General features: G+C 36.8%; 1 protein-coding gene across 3 annotated transcripts; it reads left to right on the top strand.

The window, feature by feature from the left end:
• Nucleotides 1–530: 530 nt before the first annotated feature.
• On the top strand, nt 531–20,131 carry mffa (mitochondrial fission factor a). 3 transcript variants are annotated; one of them, XM_052107503.1, is made up of 8 exons: nt 531–677; nt 4,970–5,171; nt 9,012–9,187; nt 9,423–9,514; nt 16,022–16,186; nt 17,112–17,165; nt 17,297–17,381; nt 19,235–20,131. In XM_052107503.1, the coding sequence occupies exons 2-8, from the start codon at nt 4,970–4,972 to the stop codon at nt 19,364–19,366; spliced, it is 906 nt and encodes a 301-aa protein (XP_051963463.1). In that variant the 5' UTR covers nt 531–677; the 3' UTR covers nt 19,367–20,131. The 3 variants fall into 3 exon arrangements, with proteins under 3 accessions (XP_051963463.1, XP_051963464.1, XP_051963465.1); XM_052107504.1 differs by lacking the exon at nt 16,022–16,186; XM_052107505.1 differs by lacking the exons at nt 16,022–16,186; nt 17,112–17,165.
• Nucleotides 20,132–20,416: the final 285 nt, after the last annotated feature.

Below are 20,416 nucleotides of genomic sequence, written 5' to 3' on the forward strand. Positions count from 1 at the left end.
TAATTTAATTGTGGGATTTCGTGTATTAGACTCTCAAACATTATATAAGATCTTTCCTTGATTAAGATTGGCAAAATATTCTTGTTAGTGTATTTATACAGTTACAGTTTTAATCAAACGATCAAGTACCACAGCTGTCATCTGTCACCTTGTAAGATTTCAGGCTTACTGATATTGACACCTGGTGGCTGGGGTTGGTACCGCATGACGACAGCATTGTTCATTTTTGCCATTTCATTTGGTGGCGCAGAAATTAAACTGTTCAACCCAATTAAGTTTACTGGTCATTAATTAACATTATGTTGCAGGATATTAACAATCATGATTTTAATTTGTATTATTATTATTATATATACTACTACTACTACTACTACTACTACTACTATTTATAAAATCAATTTAAATTGTGATTAATTCATTCAGTTTGTTTAATTAAAATTAAAATGTAAAAAATATGTTTTTAATTAAAATTAAACAAAAAATTGGGAAGTCCTGTGGGACTTTGAGTTTGAAAAACGTTTCTTGCTTCACGCGTCTCTCTGCGATCTGTGTCGAGCTGAGCAGTGCTGTACTGCAGGATGATTCTCTGCCTTTGATTAATCACGAAGTAATCGGATTTTACTCCATCAACCCATTTACACGTGTGCAGTCGGTCGGGGGATCTCATCTCGGTTAAGGTATGAATCTAATTGAGTTTCGAAATGTGATTTTTGATCGTGGTGTACTCCATTGTCAGCTGTCATTGATGCGCTTTGGGCCCCTGATGATCTCATCATTGATTTTACTGACAAATTAGCTACAGCACAACAATGTTAGGAGCCCAAACGTGAGACATTATAGTGGCTAAACTAGATATTTATTCTTTAACTGTTCATTTTCAACATTTAGAAACACTCGTACATTCATACATCCGTACACAATATATGGACATCCATTATATCCAGCATATCCATTATATCCAGCACACACACAAACAGCAATGTTATTGAAACCAAAGCTGTTTTTGTTTCAGATATTTCCTCGAACACAATCGACAAAAGCCTTCATGGCTACTAATGCACTAAACTGTGGAGATACCCATCTATTCAATGGCATTTTTATTTCCTGAAATGGTTGATCTCATGATCAACCAAAAAGAAACTGACGACAGCTGTTTTTGAATGCTTTTGTTTACGTCTTTAGGAATGATCTGGGCTGGGTATTTATTTAGATAACATAGGAAAGCAAACTTTCAGTCTTATGAGCTGTTTGTATTGGGGAAAATGTTATGAGGTGCCCCTAGGGACATTATTCAGAATTACCATGCACATACATGTACTTTTCCTCTCACATACACATATGAAACCAAATTCATTCACATACTATAGTGAAATGCTCACACACATACAAGTGAAATGCTTTTACAAACACAACTGAAACGCTCTCATACATACAACTGAAAATATTACGCTCACACACACAACTGAAATGCTCTCACACACACAACTGAAATGCTCTCACACACACAACTGAAATGCTCTCACACACACAACTGAAATGCTCTCACACACACAACTGAAATGCTCTCACACACACAACTGAAATGCTCACACACACACAACTGAAATGCTCACACACACGCAACTGAAACGCTCTCACACACGCAACTGAAACGCTCACACACACGCAACTGAAATGCTCACACACACGCAACTGAAACGCTCTCACACACGCAACTGAAATGCTCACACACACGCAACTGAAACGCTCTCACACACGCAACTGAAATGCTCTCACACACGCAACTGAAACGCTCTCACACACGCAACTGAAATGCTCACACACACACAACTGAAACGCGCTCTCACACACACAAGTGAAATGCTCTCATACATACAACTAAAATGATTACACTCTCACACACACAACTGAAAAGCATTTCAGTATGTTGTATGAAAGCATTTCAGTATGTTGTATGAAAGCATTTCAGTTGTGTGTGTGAGAGCATTTCAGTTGTGTGTGTGAGAGCATTTCAGTTGTGTGTGTGAGAGCATTTCAGTTGAAACGAAGCACATTTCAGTTGAAACGAAGGTGGTTAAAGTACCCACTCCACTCCAGTTGGTGGCAGTAGTGTATGGCGCTTAATTTTGGACAAAACAGCGCAAGCGCAAAAACACAGCCGCAAGTGAATTTCAACAGTGTGAGCACCATGACACAGCTCGCGACGTAAAATTTAAACCTGCAGAACTTGCAAATCACAAACTCGAAGCACAAAAATATGATTGTGCACACAAATTAACAAGTCCCACACACGCTGAGTTCTTCTGCACACGCAGAGTTCTTTTCCTATGGGTAGCCAAACAAAGCAAAAGTGGGACGAGACAGCGGGGTTTACTGAGCTCGCGCCAGCTGACATGTCATCTGCGCGGTTCAATGGTCCGAGCCGCGTGGCCAGTTCGTCAGCGCAGCGCGGACGTGTTTCCTAGCGACACCCAGTGGGCAGCGGCGCGAACAATCCTCAACAGCGCTGCGCTGACCAATTTAAACAGCGTAGTGCAAACCATACATGCAAATTAATGTACAATAAAGAAACCCCTCCTTCCTTACAAAAATTGGTTCTCTGCTGAAATTTAGCAGTTTTTCCCTACAGAAGACAAAGAAGAAGAAAGACAACATGAAAATGCATACATTTCTTATGTTTAATAGTGTTAGTAAAGAGTAGTGTTGTAGCGTCGATACCCTACTTTGAAGAACTGCACATATGTATAGAGGCTACGGAAAGAGCTGTACAAAGCAGAAACTTCAATGACTTTCAATATCGTAGTCGTCTTGAGGAGCACGCCAACCTTCTGCTAAGGTCATTCTAAAACATTAGATATATATATCACAACACTACTCTTTACTAACACTATTAAAGATAATAAACATAAGAAATGTATGCATTTTCATGTTGTCTTTCTTCTTCTTTGTCTTCTGTAGGGAAAAACTGCTAAATTTCAGCAGAGAACCAATTTTTGGTAAGGAAGGAGGGGTTTCTTTATTGTACATTAATTTGCATGTATGGTTTGCGCTGCGCTGTTTAAATTGGTCAGCGCAGCGCTGTTGAGGATTGTTCGCGCCGCGCTGCCCATTGGGTGTCGCTAGGAAACACGCCCGCTGCGCTGATCTAACTGGCCGCTGCTCGGACCATTGAACCGCGCAGATGACATGTCAGCCGGTGCGAGCTCTGTAAACCCCCGCTGTCTCGTCCCACTTTTGCTTTGTTTGGCTTCCCATTGTATGGAACTCGTGCGTGTGCAGAAAAGAACTCGCGCGTGTGTACAGTTCTGCGCGCGTGCAGAAAAAACTCGCGTGTGTGGGACTTGTTAATTTGTGTGCACAATCATATTTTTGTGCTCGAGTTTGTGATTTGCAAGTTCTGCATGTTTAAATTTTACGTGCGAAGCTGTGTCATGGTGCTCACACTGTTGAAATTCACTTGCGCGCTGTGTTTTTGCGCTTGCGCTGTTTTGTCCAAAATTAAACGCCATACACTACTGCCACCAACTGGAGTGGAGTGGGTACTTTAACCACCTTCCGCTTCAACTGAAATGTGCTTCCGTTTCCACTGAAATGCTCTCACACACACAACTGAAATGCTCTCACACACAACTGAAATGCTCTCACACACAACTGAAATGCTTACACACACAACTGAAATGCTTCACACAACAACTGAAATGCTTGCATACAACATACTGAAATGCTTTCATACAACATACTGAAATGCTTTTCAGCTGTGTGTGTGAGAGTGTAATCATTTTAGTTGTATGTATGAGAGCATTTCACTTGTGTGTGTGAGAGCGCGTTTCAGTTGCGTGTGTGAGAGCATTTCAGTTGTGTGTGTGAGAGCGTTTCAGTTGTGTGTGTGAGCGCATTTCACTTGTGTGTGTGAGAGCGCGTTTCAGTTGTGTGTGTGAGCGCGTTTCAGTTGTGTGTGTGAGAGCATTTCAGTTGTGTGTGTGAGAGTGTTTCAGTTGTGTGTGTGAGAGCGTTTCAGTTGCGTGTGTGAGAGCGTTTCAGTTGTGTGTGTGAGAGCGTTTCAGTTGTGTGTGTGAGAGCGTTTCAGTTGTGTGTGTGAGAGCGTTTCAGTTGTGTGTGTGAGAGCGTTTCAGTTGTGTGTGTGTGTGAGAGCATTTCAGTTGTGTGTGTGAGAGCTTTTCACTTGTGTGTGTGAGAGCGTAATAATTTCAGTTGTGTGTGTGAGAGCGTTTCAGTTGCGTGTGTGAGAGCTTTTCACTTCTGTGTGTGAGCGTAATAATTTCAGTTGTGTGTGTGAGCGCGTTTCAGTTGGGTGTGTGAGAGCTTTTCACTTGTGTGTGTGTGAGCATTTCAGTATAGTATGTGAATGAATTTAGTTTCATATGTGTATGTGCATGGTAATTCTGAATAATGTCCCTAGGGGCACCTCATAAAATGTCGTGGGCTTTGACAACCTGTGATTCCAGTTTTGCTTTACTAAAGATTTCTGATACGAGGTTTACAGGACTGCATTTTAGTTATTTAGTGAGACCCATTGTGTCTTATATTATTTAACTATACACTTTAAGTTTTTACTTAGCCAAAATCCAAGAACACAATCTTATAATAGGCCTATTTTTGGATACAAAGCACAAACTAAATCTTTTATAACACACAGTTCCCTATTGCACCATTATGATTGAAAATAGGATAAAATGCTTCTATTGGACATCAATAGAAATGTAAAGGAAATCGTTCAGGTTAGAGTCCTGATTACGAGTGAACAATATACAAACATTTTTAAGAATCAAATAAAATTCATAGAAAGGAATCTTATTCGATCTCATTAGTTAAATAGTCTCAATTATAATGATAACATTTCGATAGGAATCCTGTTCAAAGTTCTTTAGGATTGTTTAGACTAGCCTAACTTTGGTCTTTCTTCACTTTATCTCTCATACACACTCTTTCCCCTCCTCTTTTCCTGTAGATGAATGGAGCGTCATTCCCCTCTCCCACAGCCGAGATGGCGGAGATGAACCGCATCCACTATGAGCTGGAGTACACAGAGGGCATTAGTCAGAGAATGCGTATTCCCGAACAGCTCAAAGTGGCTCCGTATGGCTCAGAGGAGCAGGAACCTGAGCTGGAGGCCCTCATGATGCAGGTCCCTGACAGAATCATAGTGGCAGGTAGGAATCAAGAAGATTGAAGGATGTTAAAAGTAATCATTTTAGATTAATCATATAAGAAGTGCTAATTAAAGAACCGTGAAACCCTGTTTAAAGGTGAGGTTTGATTCCCACCACTTTTTCTGCCTGCTTCGTCTTCCATTGTTTGGACAAATATCTATTACCTCCCAAATAGCTAATTACCAGTAGTCCTAACCAAAACTGAATATTCGGGGTTCAATACAAGTTGAACTCAATCAACAGTCATTTGTGGCATAATGTTGATTACCTCGTTGATTAAATGTATTTTGCCTCATCCATGCTTTTCTTTAAAAAATAAAAAGCACAAAAAAAGCGGGTGTTTTTCAGGTCTCCTGTCTGGAAAAGTTTTCTTTTTGCAGTCAATTACAACAGCGATGGTCAAAAAACATTTACAAAACAGGCACTGTTTGCAGACATCGCTCGACACGAGTGCCGTATACTGGTAATACATCGGCATATGATCATTCACACCGAAATCACCGGGGAAAGATAGCACGTGGCGCGCACAGAGCCGCAGATGAGCCGAAACTGCACAAACTCCCTTCTGTTTTTAAGCAAGCACTCAGTGCTTAATCAGACAGGCATAAAACAATTACTAAAGCAATTGGGGTATTCATTGCCAACTATATTTTTCCCTACTCCGCAGATGAAGATGTGTGATTTCTGCATATTATTTACATTTACATTTATGCATTTGGCAGACGTTTTATCCAAAGCGACTTACAGTGCACTTATTACAGGGACAATCCCCCTGGAGCAACCTGGAGTTAAATGCCTTGCTCAAGGACACAATGCTGGTGGCCGTGGGGTTAGAACCTGTAACCTTCTGATTAACAGCCCTGTGCTTTAGCCACTACGCCACCATATTATTAAAACATTCGAGCCGGACCACAGCATCCCTCTTATCCATCTTAATAGTAAAGTTTCCTCTATATTGATGTACAACTTCCGAATAGTGTTGTCAAAAATATCAAGTTGGTACTAAAATAAAAAACATTAACGATACCAGTGTTTCTGCAGTACCGGTAGTACTGAGCACCGAATCCAGCACGCAATATGACACACATGACTGCTTTAAAATGCTCACAGACTTATTTTGAATGCGTGCTCTGTTACAAATTTTACACTGAATTGAACAATTAGTCCAAGTGATGTGTGATAGTGTGATTTATTAATCAGCTAAAGACAGCTAAAAATCTTAGCGTGGATGATCTGCATACTTTAAATGAATATATATATCCTATATCCGACCGCTCAAACTCTGGAAACTCCACAGACATTGAGAATCGTTCATGTTGTATGTGATGACAGGGAAGAGCACTAATCCACATTAAACTATGCTGCACATGTAAACTATATATTTATATAATTAAATCACAGCATTTGCACTTTAATCTCAACTCAGACTTTATTTATTTAGTGTTTAAAACAACAGAGTTGACCAAAGTGTTAATACAATTTAAAACAAAAAAATGACCACATACACAAACACCAGTAATCTAAAATATAAACACTCCAAAAATGTGTCCTACATTTCATTTGTCAGACTCAAAGGACAGTGTAAACAGATGAGATTTTAGACGTGAAGATTTTAGAAAGTCTTCAATGATCACACTGGGCCGTGATGTGAACCGTTTATCTTATGTCAAATAAAAACAAAAAAGTCATAATAAAAACACAATTTAAAATAAAGAAATACTTGAAATTGAGGAAATTAAATAAATAATTTAATACAAATATATTCCAACTGTGTGGTATAATGTAATATTCACTGTAATAATAAAATAATAATAATAATAATAATAATAATTAATCAATATATCACAAGCAAGACAGCTGTTGAATAAAAGTTTTGGTGGAAAAAATGAAATGACAAGTTAAAAAGTTTACTATTTACACTTAGTAAAAGTTTTAAGAACCATTTTAAACTTTAATACATGGTCTGGAAAATAATAATAATTATTAAAATAATTATAAAAAAAATAATTAAATAAAATAACTTTTGTGTTCAAAAGCATATTTTTGCTGTGGTATCAAAATTGGTACTGAGAACCGTGAAATTTCACTGGTATCAGTATCGACTACTGAAATGTTGGTACTGGGACAACACTACTTCTGAATATCAAATATAAGTGCAGTGGAGTTTGAAATGCATTTTATGTCTGTGCATGTAGCATAGTAGTGCAGGTATTATGTTAAAATGTTAATTTATTTATTAATTAGATTTAATGAAAATTATGCATGATTTTACTATTGTAATATTGTAGTAATCATGACTGCTGTCAACATGGTTTTCTTTGCAGAAATCATGGTTTTGATACAATTAACCATGGTTTTCCAACAGTAATACTGTAGTTTCATATATTAACCATGATTATACTATATATTGTAAACATGATCGTAGCCATGTTGATTCTGTGGTTACTATGTTTTACTACAAATACATTTACATTTATGCATTTGGCAGATGCTTTTATCCAAAGCGACTTACAGTGCACTTATAACAGGGACAATCCCCCCGGAGCAACCTGGAGTTAAGTGCCTTGCTCAAGGACACAATTGTGGTGGCTGTGGGGATCGAACCAGCAACCTTCTGATTAACAGTTTACCAGTTATGTGCATTAGACCACTACACCACCACCACTCACTAAATACCATAGTTAAACTATCGTTACTCTAAAACATTGATTTTGTTTTTTATTAAGGGCAAACCTGTTGAAGTGTTTGTTACCAAACTGAGTATTCTTACTTTGGATTTGGCAGTAATATTTTTTTTCTGAACATGGCAAATACCAAACCATACGATACCCTAAAATCGTGGTACAAACCGAACCAAGAGAAATTTGAACCAAGTCCAAATAAATTGTTTTGGTAATCAATATTATGCCACAAATGCTGTTGAAAGAGCTTAACTTGTATTGAACCCAGAATATTCCTTTAAGTCTGGAAGTCTCTAACCCCTAAAATGAGACAAAGTCGACCACAAATGGCTTACTTAAGATGTCTGTACACAAAGTTGGATTGAATAAATTACTTTAATCAAAAATTACACACTTCACCTTTAAAGAAGTGATGTCAATTTTTTCTGCTGTCAGATTTGTTCATAGTTAATCACAATTTTTTTATATTATTTTACTCTATATATACTTTTTTCTTGTCAAAATGCACTTATTTCTCTTGGGAAAGAAAACAAAACAATGTGTAACAATAATACTTTATTAATATTTTCCAAACAAAGCCTTTCACAGTATAATAATGCACTAAAATATCACCAATTCAAGTAATATTAAACATTTCCCAAAGTCTAATTGGGAGTTTGACAAATTGAAAGAAGTAGTCTCCTTATTGGTTGCATATTCATTGCAATGCTCATTAAAACTCTCATCCCCTACAACATTAATCAGCTGGCAGTCTGTAGCTATCTGCTTTGTTACAGCAATTGTGAAGCTGCGTTCACGATTAGCAACAGGGCGTCAACGCTAGTGTCAAGTGCTGAACGCCACATGAAAAGCACTTTCAAACAACGTCTTGTTCTGCATTTTCATGATAGTTAAGACTTGACGTGCTTCTGTGCTAATTAAAGTGCACCTTACAGAGGCTGCAAAGTCCCACCTGTGCATGTTTTGTACAAAAAATAGGATTAAGATGTCCTTTCTCTATCAATTGAACACTTACACTGTGTGTTTGTGGTGTGTGCGTCAGTGTAATGTGTGTCAGTCCGGGCGGACACATGCAAAGTTTTATGCCTTACTCCGACCAGTGTATATGCTGGTTTATGAGGAGATGAATATCTGATCAGTCACTCATCTCTTTTTATAGGGGACAGTGATGATTCCCAGTTCTCCCGATCCAGAGATTATGACCTCATCCAATCCACCCCAATAGAGGCAACACTGTCCCTCAAGACACCACCTCGGGTCCTTACTCTTAACGAACGCCCCTTCGACTTCCAAGAAATGGAACAGTCAAGCTCTGCTAGCCAGCCCAGTGAAGAAGTAAGTGGGGCAGACAAAATTTAGCAAGAAGGGGGTGTGAATTGGTACAGCTCAACTGTGAATACGTTTATTTACTGTCACGTTTTGTTCTTTAAAAAAAAAAGAAAATTGCACCTTTTTGCATTTTCAATGTGACTTTTTCTGTTTTTAACTTCATCTTCTATGTTGGACTCTCAACTTGCATTTTGTAAAATAAACACAAAGCTTTTGCTTTCCCTTTCTTTCTGTCACACAGGTGCGCACACAAAGCAAGACACGTAGAGAACGCTCAGTCAGCGAGAACAAAGGTGTGCATCACAATGTGCAGCTGCCCAGAAACGACTCCATGTGAGTGTGAAGACATAAATGCATAGACATGCGTGCTTTGCTTTCACTTTTTAAAGGAGCACTCAGTAGTTGTTCCTCATTAAACCACACAAATATAATGAATTATATAAACATAAAAATAAATATGCTTAAAATGATGTACACTCATAAGTCATATTAGTGGCCTTATAAAAAATATATATTTATTTTACATTGAGCGAGTCACCTCATGGCAGCCGCCATGCTTAGATGGTAACTCCTCTGTTATTGGGTATTTCTGCTTGTGAGTTAATGGGCTCATTAACGCTAACATGGGCCATGGCTGACTGTGTAGTTAACGCATTTCTACAATGGCCTCGGTTACTGGAAACTATGATAAAGTGCTGCACTAGGTGTCAAGACGATCGCCATATTGGCAAGTGCAACATGAACAAAAGATTACTGAGTGTACCTTTTAAGTCTCCCCCTTTGCCCTTTCATAATTGCACTCCTTTTCACTCTCTCATGTTTTAGTTCCAAGCACTTTCTGCTTGGCTTTTGTGCTTTTTTTAGTCTCTGCAGGTCAGTGCATGTTACTGCAGATACAGGAGTGGCACAATCGTATCTGTCATTTATTAGGAAAACTGATTTTATCACAATATAAAGCAGAACTAATCTTCAGGGTGCTGTTCAATGCATTCAGTGACTTCTCAGCAGCTCTACTCTATTACTCTCTATTGTACACTATTGAAAGCCATAATGAATGGCCACTCTAGCTCTGGAGAGCTGTTCACATGGAGTGTTTGTGCTTGAACACAGATCAATCATTCTCCTTCAACCAACTGTTGACTTTTTATATATTGGATTCCTATTGGCTGTTTCTTAGTAATAGCATGTAGGCTAAAGACTAACAATGACCAGCATCTCTTTTTCCTTCTGTAGAACCAATGAAATTAGACTAGTTAGGCCTTTAATTTGACTGACATCATGTCCATCAGCCTTTTAAATTTAGGCTAAACATAGAAAATGTGAGCAGGAATTATAATTTACTAAGCATGAGTTTTTTTACACCACGTTCATACATTTTCGTTTTGGCTATTCCGCTCACAGTGAAAACTGAGCTTTTCGAAAATGCTCTCCCAGCAATAGAACACAAGGACAGTTGCGTTTCAGACCGGACATGGTACGGTGATTTTTTTTTTGCATGCGCAGTAAGGGGATTTAAAAATGTCATACGTTTTGCGTTAAAACGGCAGTGTGGGCAGGAAAGTTTTCCTCATTTAAGCCACATAAAATAACAAACTAAGGCCTGAAAACATGCATGTCGCAAATCAGCGCCACCTAAAGGTCATGTGGTAGAAATAATGAATATGAAAGTCTTTCAAATAGCACTTAATTAGAAAATCATATTTCAAATGAAAGCTCTCATTCTCAGTAATGTGACTGTATGGTATTTTGTTGCCCTAATACCACAGTTTGAAAGATTTTCAAAAGAATCACAAAGTAAAATGTGATTTATGTAAGATATCAAAAACAAACATCTCTTATGCAGCAAACACTGCTTTGTAAGGCCCAAATAGTTAAAAACATATCCGGTTTTAGCTTAGGCAGTTGTCAAAAAAATTTAGCAATCTTTTTACTTGTATTTGAAATTACTTGTGGGTAAATATTTTAGATGTCTAGAACAAAATAGGTGGTCCATCAGAAAAAGCATGCTATGATAAAGTGTTATACATCATCGCAAAGGAGATGATCTAAGCTTTCTAATGACATCTAGATTTAGCTTCTAGTCCACTGAGAGGCTGGTATATTCAATGAAACGATGGGGTGGTGCATGGACTGAAAATTAAACCGAATGTCTATGGATGAGCACATCTGTGAGGGCTAAAATGCATTAGAGCGCACCTACTTTTCAGATCTGCATTTTGTGATGGAAGGTGATATAGGAAAAATTCATTTTTGAGTACTTGCTGTCATCTTGTAGAATAAAATAAAACTTTTTGGAGGGAGATAACTAGCTGTTGTTGTTGTTGTCCTAACTAGGAAGTTAGGACAACAACAACAACAAAATATATATATATATATATTTTTGAATAATTGGAGTCTTTTTTTATTTGGGGGGCTTTCTGAAAAAAATGTGACCAATTTTTGGCAATTAGTCCACAGTATGTGTAAATGATGAGCTTTTAAATGTGTGAAAAATTGCAGGCGGCAGCTGAAAAATGCACCACAGTTGAAGAGACAAAGGAAGTGGCAAAAGAAATCAAAAAGACACTTTTCACGCAAAACATTGCAAATGGCTAAGAAAAAGGAAGGTCCACTGAGAAAAAGTCAAGCATAATTTGTTTGCAGATCATGCCACTAATATTTTGTTATTTGATGCAGTGGCATTAATACATTTTTAAGAGTAGACTAAGAGTCTTTTAGGTCCACTGTATATTTTGGATGTGCAGTATATTTAAGTCCAACTGCTTTTGGGATCACAGAGGTGAAGTTGTGTCTGGTTAGATTAGTGCTAATGGAACAGCCTCATCTTAGTTTGATGCAAGCTCAGCCATTTCGTCTGTCTCTCTTTAACGGGAACTCAATGCTAATGGTGCTCTTTAGGGCTTCTGAGGCTTGTGGTCATTTTTAATGTTGGACTCCATGACTGATGTCTCTGTTTGTGTTGTAAAAAGGATGTAGAGGTTGCGTGTTTAGTGCTTGTTTCGGCCTGTTGCAGGTTTGTATTGGGTTGTGATATAGTTTTGTGGTGAGAGTTTGAAGTTGTCTTATCTTGTCTATGATATTTAATTCAGGCCATTGAAATGCAGTCTTGTCTATTTTTCTGACTTGCGTTCTCTTTCTTTTTTTGCCATCATTACTTTCTCTTGAATCTTGATTTTTCCCCTCTCCCTCAAACATTAATTTGACTTTCTGTTTGATGGTGTGTTCACATCATGTCAAAATTACCGTAATTATGAGTTTCCAACTTGTTGAAACAGCTCACATCTTTGTTGAATTCAAAATTACATGTTAGATATTCCGAATTTTATGAAAGCTGCGACTTGTCATGTAAAATGAACCAAAATTCCAGTGTCAATATTTAAAGGTAGTTTAAATATTTCTGTTTGATATGCCATTTTATTAAAAGCCAGTGTTACCTGTTGCACATTCTTTGTTCTTAAGCATTTTTGCTGTCATCAACTTGAGATGCACTGATCTGAAACCTGGATATCGGTCCGACAAGCCCGGTCCAAATCCAATACTTTGTGTTAGTCATGGTCGTTACCGCCAAGCTTAAAAAATATCATAAAATAACCATTAAAACACCATTAAAGTAGTCCATATGACTTTTGCATTTTTTAAAAGTCACCACAGAGACGTACAATATCTTTGTGAGAAAAGGCTGCGTTTAATAACTAAATATACACTCACCTAAAGGATTATTAGGAACACCATACTAATACTGTGTTTGACCCCCTTTCACCTTCAGAACTGCCTTAATTCTACGTGGCATTGATTCAACAAGGTGCTGAAAGCATTCTTTAGAAACGTTGGCCCATATTGATAGGATAGCATCTTGCAGTTGATGGAGATTTGTGGGATGCACATCCAGGGCACGAAGCTCCCGTTCCACCACATCCCAATGATGCTCTATTGGGTTGAGATCTGGTGACTGTGGGGGCCATTTTAGTACAGTGAACTCATTGTCATGTTCAAGAAACCAATTTGAAATGATTTGAGCTTTGTGACATGGTGCATTATCCTGCTGGAAGTAGCCATCAGAGGATGGGTACATGGTGGCCATAAAGGGATTGACATGGTCAGAAACAATGCTCAGGTAGGCCGTGGCATTTAAACAATGCCCAATTGGCACTAAGGGGCCTAAAGTGTGCCAAGAAAACATCCCCACACATTACACCACCACCACCAGCCTGCACAGTGGTAACAAGGCATGATGTATCCATGTTCTCATTCTGTTTACGCCAAATTCTGACTCTACCATCTGAATGTCTCAACAGAAATCGAGACTCATCAGACCAGGCAACATTTTTCCAGTCTTCAACTGTCCAATTTTGGTGAGCTCTTGCAAATTGTAGCCTCTTTTTCCTATTTGTAGTGGAGATGAGTGGTACCCGGTGGGGTCTTCTACTGTTGTAGCCCATCCGCCTCAAGGTTGTGCATGTTGTGGCTTCACAAATGCTTTGCTGCATACCTCGGTTGTAACGAGTGGTTATTTCAGGCAAAGTTGCTCTTCTATCAGCTTGAATCAGTCGGCCCATTCTCCTCTGACCTCTAGCATCAACAAGGCATTTTCAGCCCACAGGACTGCCGCATACTGGATGTTTTTCCCTTTTCACACCATTCTTTGTAAACCCTAGAAATGGTTGTGCGTGAAAATCCCAGTAACTGAGCAGATTGTGAAATACTCAGACCGGCCCGTCTGGCACCAACAACCATGCCACGCTCAAAATTGCTTAAATCACCTTTCTTTCCCATTCTGACATTCAGTTTGGAGTTCAGGAGATTGTCTTGACCAGGACCACACCCCTAAATGCATTGAAGCAACTGCCATGTGATTGGTTGATTAGATAATTGCATTAATGAGAAATTGAACAGGTGTTCCTAATAATCCTTTAGGTGAGTGTATAGTTTGCATGCACTGTGCACTTCAGTAAATGAGCGCTGCTCACACTCACACACACATAGCACGTGCGCGGCTGATGATGCGCTGCTGTTTTTAGCTCTCAGAATGGCACTTCTCAGATGTAGATGCTTGATTGTTTGGTTCGTTTATAACATGCATTTAGATCGGAACTGGAGGGGCAATTCACCAGATTTTGAATGAAAAGCTTATTAAACTACTGTGAACTAGCCCACATACAGAAAGTCTAAGTTCACCATCTTCCTGGAGTGTTCTTTAAAAATCAAAGCCCCAGGGTTTTAAAGTTAGGAAATAGAACTGCAATACATTAATTTTGTATAATTAAATTATAATATTTATTATTAATAATATTGTTTTTGTTATTATTAATAATAATAATAATAATAACTTATTATTATTATTATTAATAATAATAATAATAATAATAATAATAATAATAATAATAATAATAATAAAAATAACAAAAATTTAAACTATTATTATTTCTTAAATATAAAATTATAAAAAAGATTTAAGTTGACTGGGTTCCAAAAACTTGTGATTGAAAAGTGGACTGATGTCCTATTTTAACTAAGGTGAAAAAAGAGGTTTGATTCCATTTATAGTCCAAATACAAGTTGAAAAACATATGTAAAGAAAACTGGCTTCTTTTCTCCTGAAGACTTTCACTGGAATTACTGGTAATTTGTCTGCTGGATTATCCAGTAAACTATTGAAAAATAGTTACAAAAAAAATTCTTCATAGGCTACAAAATTTGTATGTGATTGTTTTTTATTATCTCCATTTTATAGTGAAATAATGTGTAGTTAGTAGTGCTGTCAATCGATTACATTTTTAATCAAGGTTATATGCTTAAAATTTTGAAAAGATGAAATTTTACTCTATATATTTATTTTCCTGTCAAATTGCACTTATTTCCTTCCATAATGTTTTATTAACATTTTTAAAAAAAAGCCTTCCACAGTATAAAGATAGAAATGCACTAAAATATCACGAATTCAAGTAACATAAAATGTTTTGCTAAGTCTAATTGGGAGTTTGACTAATTGAAAGAACTAGTCTCCCTATAGGTTGCACAGTGTATATGCTGGTTAATGCTTTATTAACAGTTAATGCATTAATCGTGATTAAGAAAAATGAACGCTTTAAACTTAAATGAAGAGCAAATAATGTTAGTTTTTGTTTCTTTACATTTGAGTACCCCCAATCAGTTCCACACAGTGAGATATAGATATTCTAAACTGATAAAGAAAAGACAATATTGTCATCGGATGGGATCGTTATCGGCCGATACTGGTGTCGGTGCATCCCTTTCAACAACAAAGGATGGATACATTTTTGCCGTTATATGCGTTGCCAATAAAAACAAATGATTTCTCAATCCAAGGATGTGAAAATCTCTTCAATTTGTTGTCTCGTTATTACAGTAATTATGCATTATTCTTGCTGTCTTAGCTGTTCAAATCAAACATGTTCTTGCGTTAAAAACAAGCTAGATGCCATGCAACAAATAGGATGGAATGCAGGTGTCTCGAAGTTCTTGTAACTTGAATCAGCGTCAGCCCTAAGGGGCCATTCATACAGGATCCATTTTTGTGTTCGTCTGTGCTGCTTTTTAATTGTTTGTCTATTTAAATATTAGCTTCACTTTGGTCATTGAACGTTTTACCGCATCTTGCTGTTTTATTTATCGTCTTGCATAGGTAGGAGTGCCACATTTTTAAGACACCTTGTTAACTTAAAAACGGGTCCTAAGACACCTGTATTCTGTTCCATTTGTTTCCGCTGCATCTAGTTTGTTTTTAGTGCAATAACGAGTTCAGACTGAACGGACCCTTATGCTTCTGCTATCTCTCTGGTTCTTTCCCCTTTCGTCTTGTTCTCTCTGTGGTGCGTTCAGTATGACTCTCTCCCCCCCTGCTACATTGCGCACTATGGCTCCTCTTGGTGGCGCCGAGGATGGGTTTAACCTCTTCAGCGCCCGTGGTGTCCTTTCTTTCATCCAGTCAACCACACACCGGGCCTACCAGCAGGTCTTGGAGGTCCTGGATGAGAACCAGTGCAGGTGACCTTTGACATCAGACTTCTCAATTAGTTGTGGCTTCAGCGAGTAACCAGTCGACAAATACATGAGTTAGATTAGGCAAAGAACAAAGTCCTCGCCTTGCTTCATGTGTCATTTTGATAACTGATTGATTTAGTGAGAAAATACACCAAGCATATTTGCAATGATAGACAAACACTTGTAATGGGGGTTTATATATAATATTCTCTTAAAACCACAGTGAGATCCAGTTTGTAATTAGTCTAAATCAGTTAATTGAAGGATTCAACCACAAAAACAAAAAACTACATGCTTTGTTTGTTGTGTAGTTTGTTGGATGACTTTCTGTATTGTTTGCTGTTGAGTGTGGACTTCTGTAAGCTCCATTTCTTTGTCAACATGTTTTAAATGTTATGTTTTGTATGGGTTGCATGCACAAGATTTGGTTTCATGTTTGAATCTCGTTTTCATTTCAATTTCATTTTCCATGTTTGTGGCATTACTATATTATTTTTAATTGCGGTTTCCATGGATATCTGCGCAGATGGTATCCATAAGCTCATATCAAGTGCCCCCGACCCGCTTGGCTTCTCATTAGTTGCTTTTTCAGAGTGGCATTAACTTTAGCTCCACTTACAAACACTAAACTCAACTGTAGGTTAATCTAGAACCATCCTAAAGATAGTCTCTGCTCTATTTTCTTTTGGAAAATTAGGAAATTATGATTTTCAGGTGTTTGTGACCATTTATACAGTTTGCTGGTTTGCCAGGAAATCAGAATTTCTTTTGGAAAGTTTATTTACTGTAAGTAAAAACATTGACAGGGTCCAGACAAAGAGTATCTGCTGTGTGTACATTTTAAACACATCATGCATTATTAAAGTTGTCTGTCTGTCTATGTATTTTCTCCTTTCCCTCTCTTACTTCCTCCATATCTGCTTCTCAGCAAGCCATCTCTAAGAGGGGGTTCAACTCTCTCTAACCCCCAGCATGACAACAGGTAACTCCTATCTCTCTTCCCCCATCGTCCGTTTTTTTTCTCTTGCTTTGTTTTTCTTTCACTTTGTTTTTCTCTCGTTCCTCTCATTAAACTCTGTTTTATTAAATGAAATGCTGTGATGTTTCTGAGAGGTATGCACTGGCCACACTGGACTCTACTCTAGAGGGAGGGGTAGATGACATGGCTGTTGTGGACGCCACTTCTTTACGCAGACAGGTATGATTCTGCTCAGGGTGGGGCAAAAATAAAAGGATTTTCCTATTAATCTTGATCTTCATTTGAATGATCCCAAATTTGATTCAAAATAAGATTGAGGTGCTCATCGATCATGATTGACCAGCCGATCACAAGAACCGGTTGATCTCATCAGTAGGCCAAAAGGAAAAGATTGTTGAGAGAAACTACCCAAATAATGAGAATTTTAAAGATCACTTTTATTTCCTCATTTCAGTATATTTAAGGTTATTTAATGCACTTATTTATGCATTATAATCTTACAGTGAATACCAGTAATTGAAGTAGTTTTATGTTACATTGCACTACTTTTTTTTCAATTTCTAAATGCTAATTCAAATTTATACTGCTGTTAAAAACTTAACGCACTCTTTTCTTAATTTTTATTTTGTTTTTATTTGATCTATTGCTTGTAATTTGTTTATTTGTTCTTACTTGTTCTTAATCTGTTCATTACTGACTAATTACTTTAGAACTTGAAACAATGTATTAAGAGTTTTTAAATTGCTTTTATATGTAAGCAAAATTAGCATTATAACTGAAATATACCAAAATAAATCTGAATCAAATCAAATATTATCGGAATCGAATCACATCAGGAAATCTGTATCTATACCCAGCACTAATTCTGCTGTTGTGATGTTAATATTGAATAATATGCAAAGGAATTATTGAATGGCCAATAAAACGAATAAGTGAAAAACCGAAGGAAGAAAGGAAGATGAGTTGCGTGAATAAATACATTAATATAAGTTGCATTATTGAATATGAGTTGCATGCATAAATGAATGATTATGAGTTGGTTGAATGAATGGATGAATGAATGAATGAGTGAATGAATGAATGTGAGTTGAATGAAGGGAATGAATGTGAGTTGAACGAATAAATGAATGAGTGAGTTGAATGAAATGATGAATTGCATGAATGAATAAATATGAGTTACATTAATGAATGGATGGATGAGTTTTATGAATGGATGAGTTGTATGAATGAATGAATATGAGTTACATGAATGTAAAAGTTAATTAATATGAATTGAATGACTGAATGTGAGTTTAATAAATGGATGAATGCATATGAGTTGCATGAATTAATAAATGTACGAGTTGAATGAAAGGATGAATTGCATGAATGAATTTGAGTTGCATGAATGAATGAATGAATATGAGTTGCATGAATGAATGAATATTAGTAGCATGAATGAATGGATGAGTTGCATGAATGAATGAATGGATGAGTTGCATGAATGAATGAATGAATGGATGAGTTGCATGAATGAATGGATGAGTTGGATGAATGAATGAATGGGTGAGTTGGATGAATGGATGAGTTGCATGAATGAATGAATGAATGGATGAGTTGCATGAATGAATGAATATGAGTTTAAGAATGTATGAATATGAGTTGCGTGAATGAATGAATGCATGAATATGAGTTACATGAGTGTAAGAGTGAATTAATGTGTTGAATGAATGAATATGAGTTGCATGAATGAATAAATTAATGAATATCAGTTGAATGAAAGGATGAATTGCATGAATAAAGGAATGAATATGAGTTGCATGCATGGATGAGTTGTATGAATAAATGAATATGAGTTACATGAATGTAAGAGTTAATTAATTTGAGTTGCATGAATGAATATGAGTTGAATGAATTAATGAGTGGATGAGTTGTATGAATGTAAAAGTAAATAAATATTTGTTGCAAGAATTAATGCAAATGAAGAATTTATAATATATATATATATATATTATTATTTATTTTAATTAATCTGTGTAGATCTGGGTTTGATGGAGGGTGTCAATTATTTAATCAGTTTTCTGTCTTTACAGATTGTCAAGCTGAACCGCCGTTTGCAGCTCTTGGAAGAGGAGAACAAAGAGAGAGCCAAACGAGAAATGATCATGTATTCAGTCACTGTAGCTTTCTGGCTTATTAACAGCTGGGTTTGGTTGCGTCGCTAAAACAACAGAGACTCCGCTATGTGGGAAGGGCAAGCCAGAACCACACCCCCTCTATTCTATGTGTCAAACTTTAGCCATATATTCTCATGGCGAACAGATTTTGTTTTCTTCACAGCAAGAGCCGTAAAGTCAGGGATAGCTGTTCCTTTTGGGTTAGTCTGTCTGTTTTTATTTCAATATAATGTATGTAAATTTATTTTTTTATTAGTACAATTGCTTTTTTCTGGTTTTCAAATGTTTTTAAGGACTTTAAGTAAAGCCAAGCATGACCCAGATGTATATATTTTTCCTCACGTGTCTTTCAGCTGTGGCTGTGATCACCGGTTTTTCCATAGGTTATACATTTGTATAATAATTTGTCATCTTTTACAAAGACCAATGAAGCGGGGTGCACTAAAATATCCTAGACAAAGGAAATGTTATAATATTCAATTATACTATTCACAGACTGCTGTGACATATGGGAACATTATGTATAGCCTGAAGAGATCCATTGGTGTTCATATATTTTAGTAGCAATGTTCAATTTCATTGACATTCAAACCATACATAACTGTGTGTAATTTAATTATGTTCATCATCTAAGGAAAACATTTCAACACTTGAATATGTTAACTGTTAGCTATGATATTTCTGCTACAACCCTTCCAATGTTTGTTTAGGATATTACGGAAATTATACAGCTTCAGACCGTACAGTTTCCCTCTCACAAAGTCATACAAATTATATTGCAAAGGCTTTATTTGAATAAATGAAAACAAAAGTGAACTGTATACTGTCCAGCCTGCTTTTTCTTTTTTGATATCACTACGTTTAACTTGATTTCCAAGGTTTAAGCACAGTTTTACCTCAAGAATGAGAGGTTTAAAGCTAAAGGCTATGGTAATATCAGGGTATTCGATAAGTACTATTTGAAATCCATGGAATAAGAATTGGTACCATGCTGTATAAGTAAAATGGTATTACCATCTGATACCATCACAATCCCATGTATTCTATATACTTTTGGGCTTTAAAGCCACAATACATTTTTGTAAGGTTATAATGTCC

This window comes from Xyrauchen texanus, chromosome 36 (genome assembly GCF_025860055.1).
Source record: "Xyrauchen texanus isolate HMW12.3.18 chromosome 36, RBS_HiC_50CHRs, whole genome shotgun sequence".
In the NCBI taxonomy this organism is placed as follows: domain Eukaryota; kingdom Metazoa; phylum Chordata; class Actinopteri; order Cypriniformes; family Catostomidae; genus Xyrauchen; species Xyrauchen texanus.

Excerpts from the sequence above, each read along its gene's own strand:
- mffa (XM_052107503.1), top strand. The coding sequence starts at position 4,970 with ATGAATGGAGCGTCATTCCCCTCTCCCACAGCCGAGATGGCGGAGATG. Across the intron at positions 9,515-16,021 it reads CTGCCCAGAAACGACTCCAT|TATGACTCTCTCCCCCCCTG; the intron begins GTGAGTGTGAAG and ends TGGTGCGTTCAG. Across the intron at positions 16,187-17,111 it reads CTGGATGAGAACCAGTGCAG|CAAGCCATCTCTAAGAGGGG; the intron begins GTGACCTTTGAC and ends TCTGCTTCTCAG.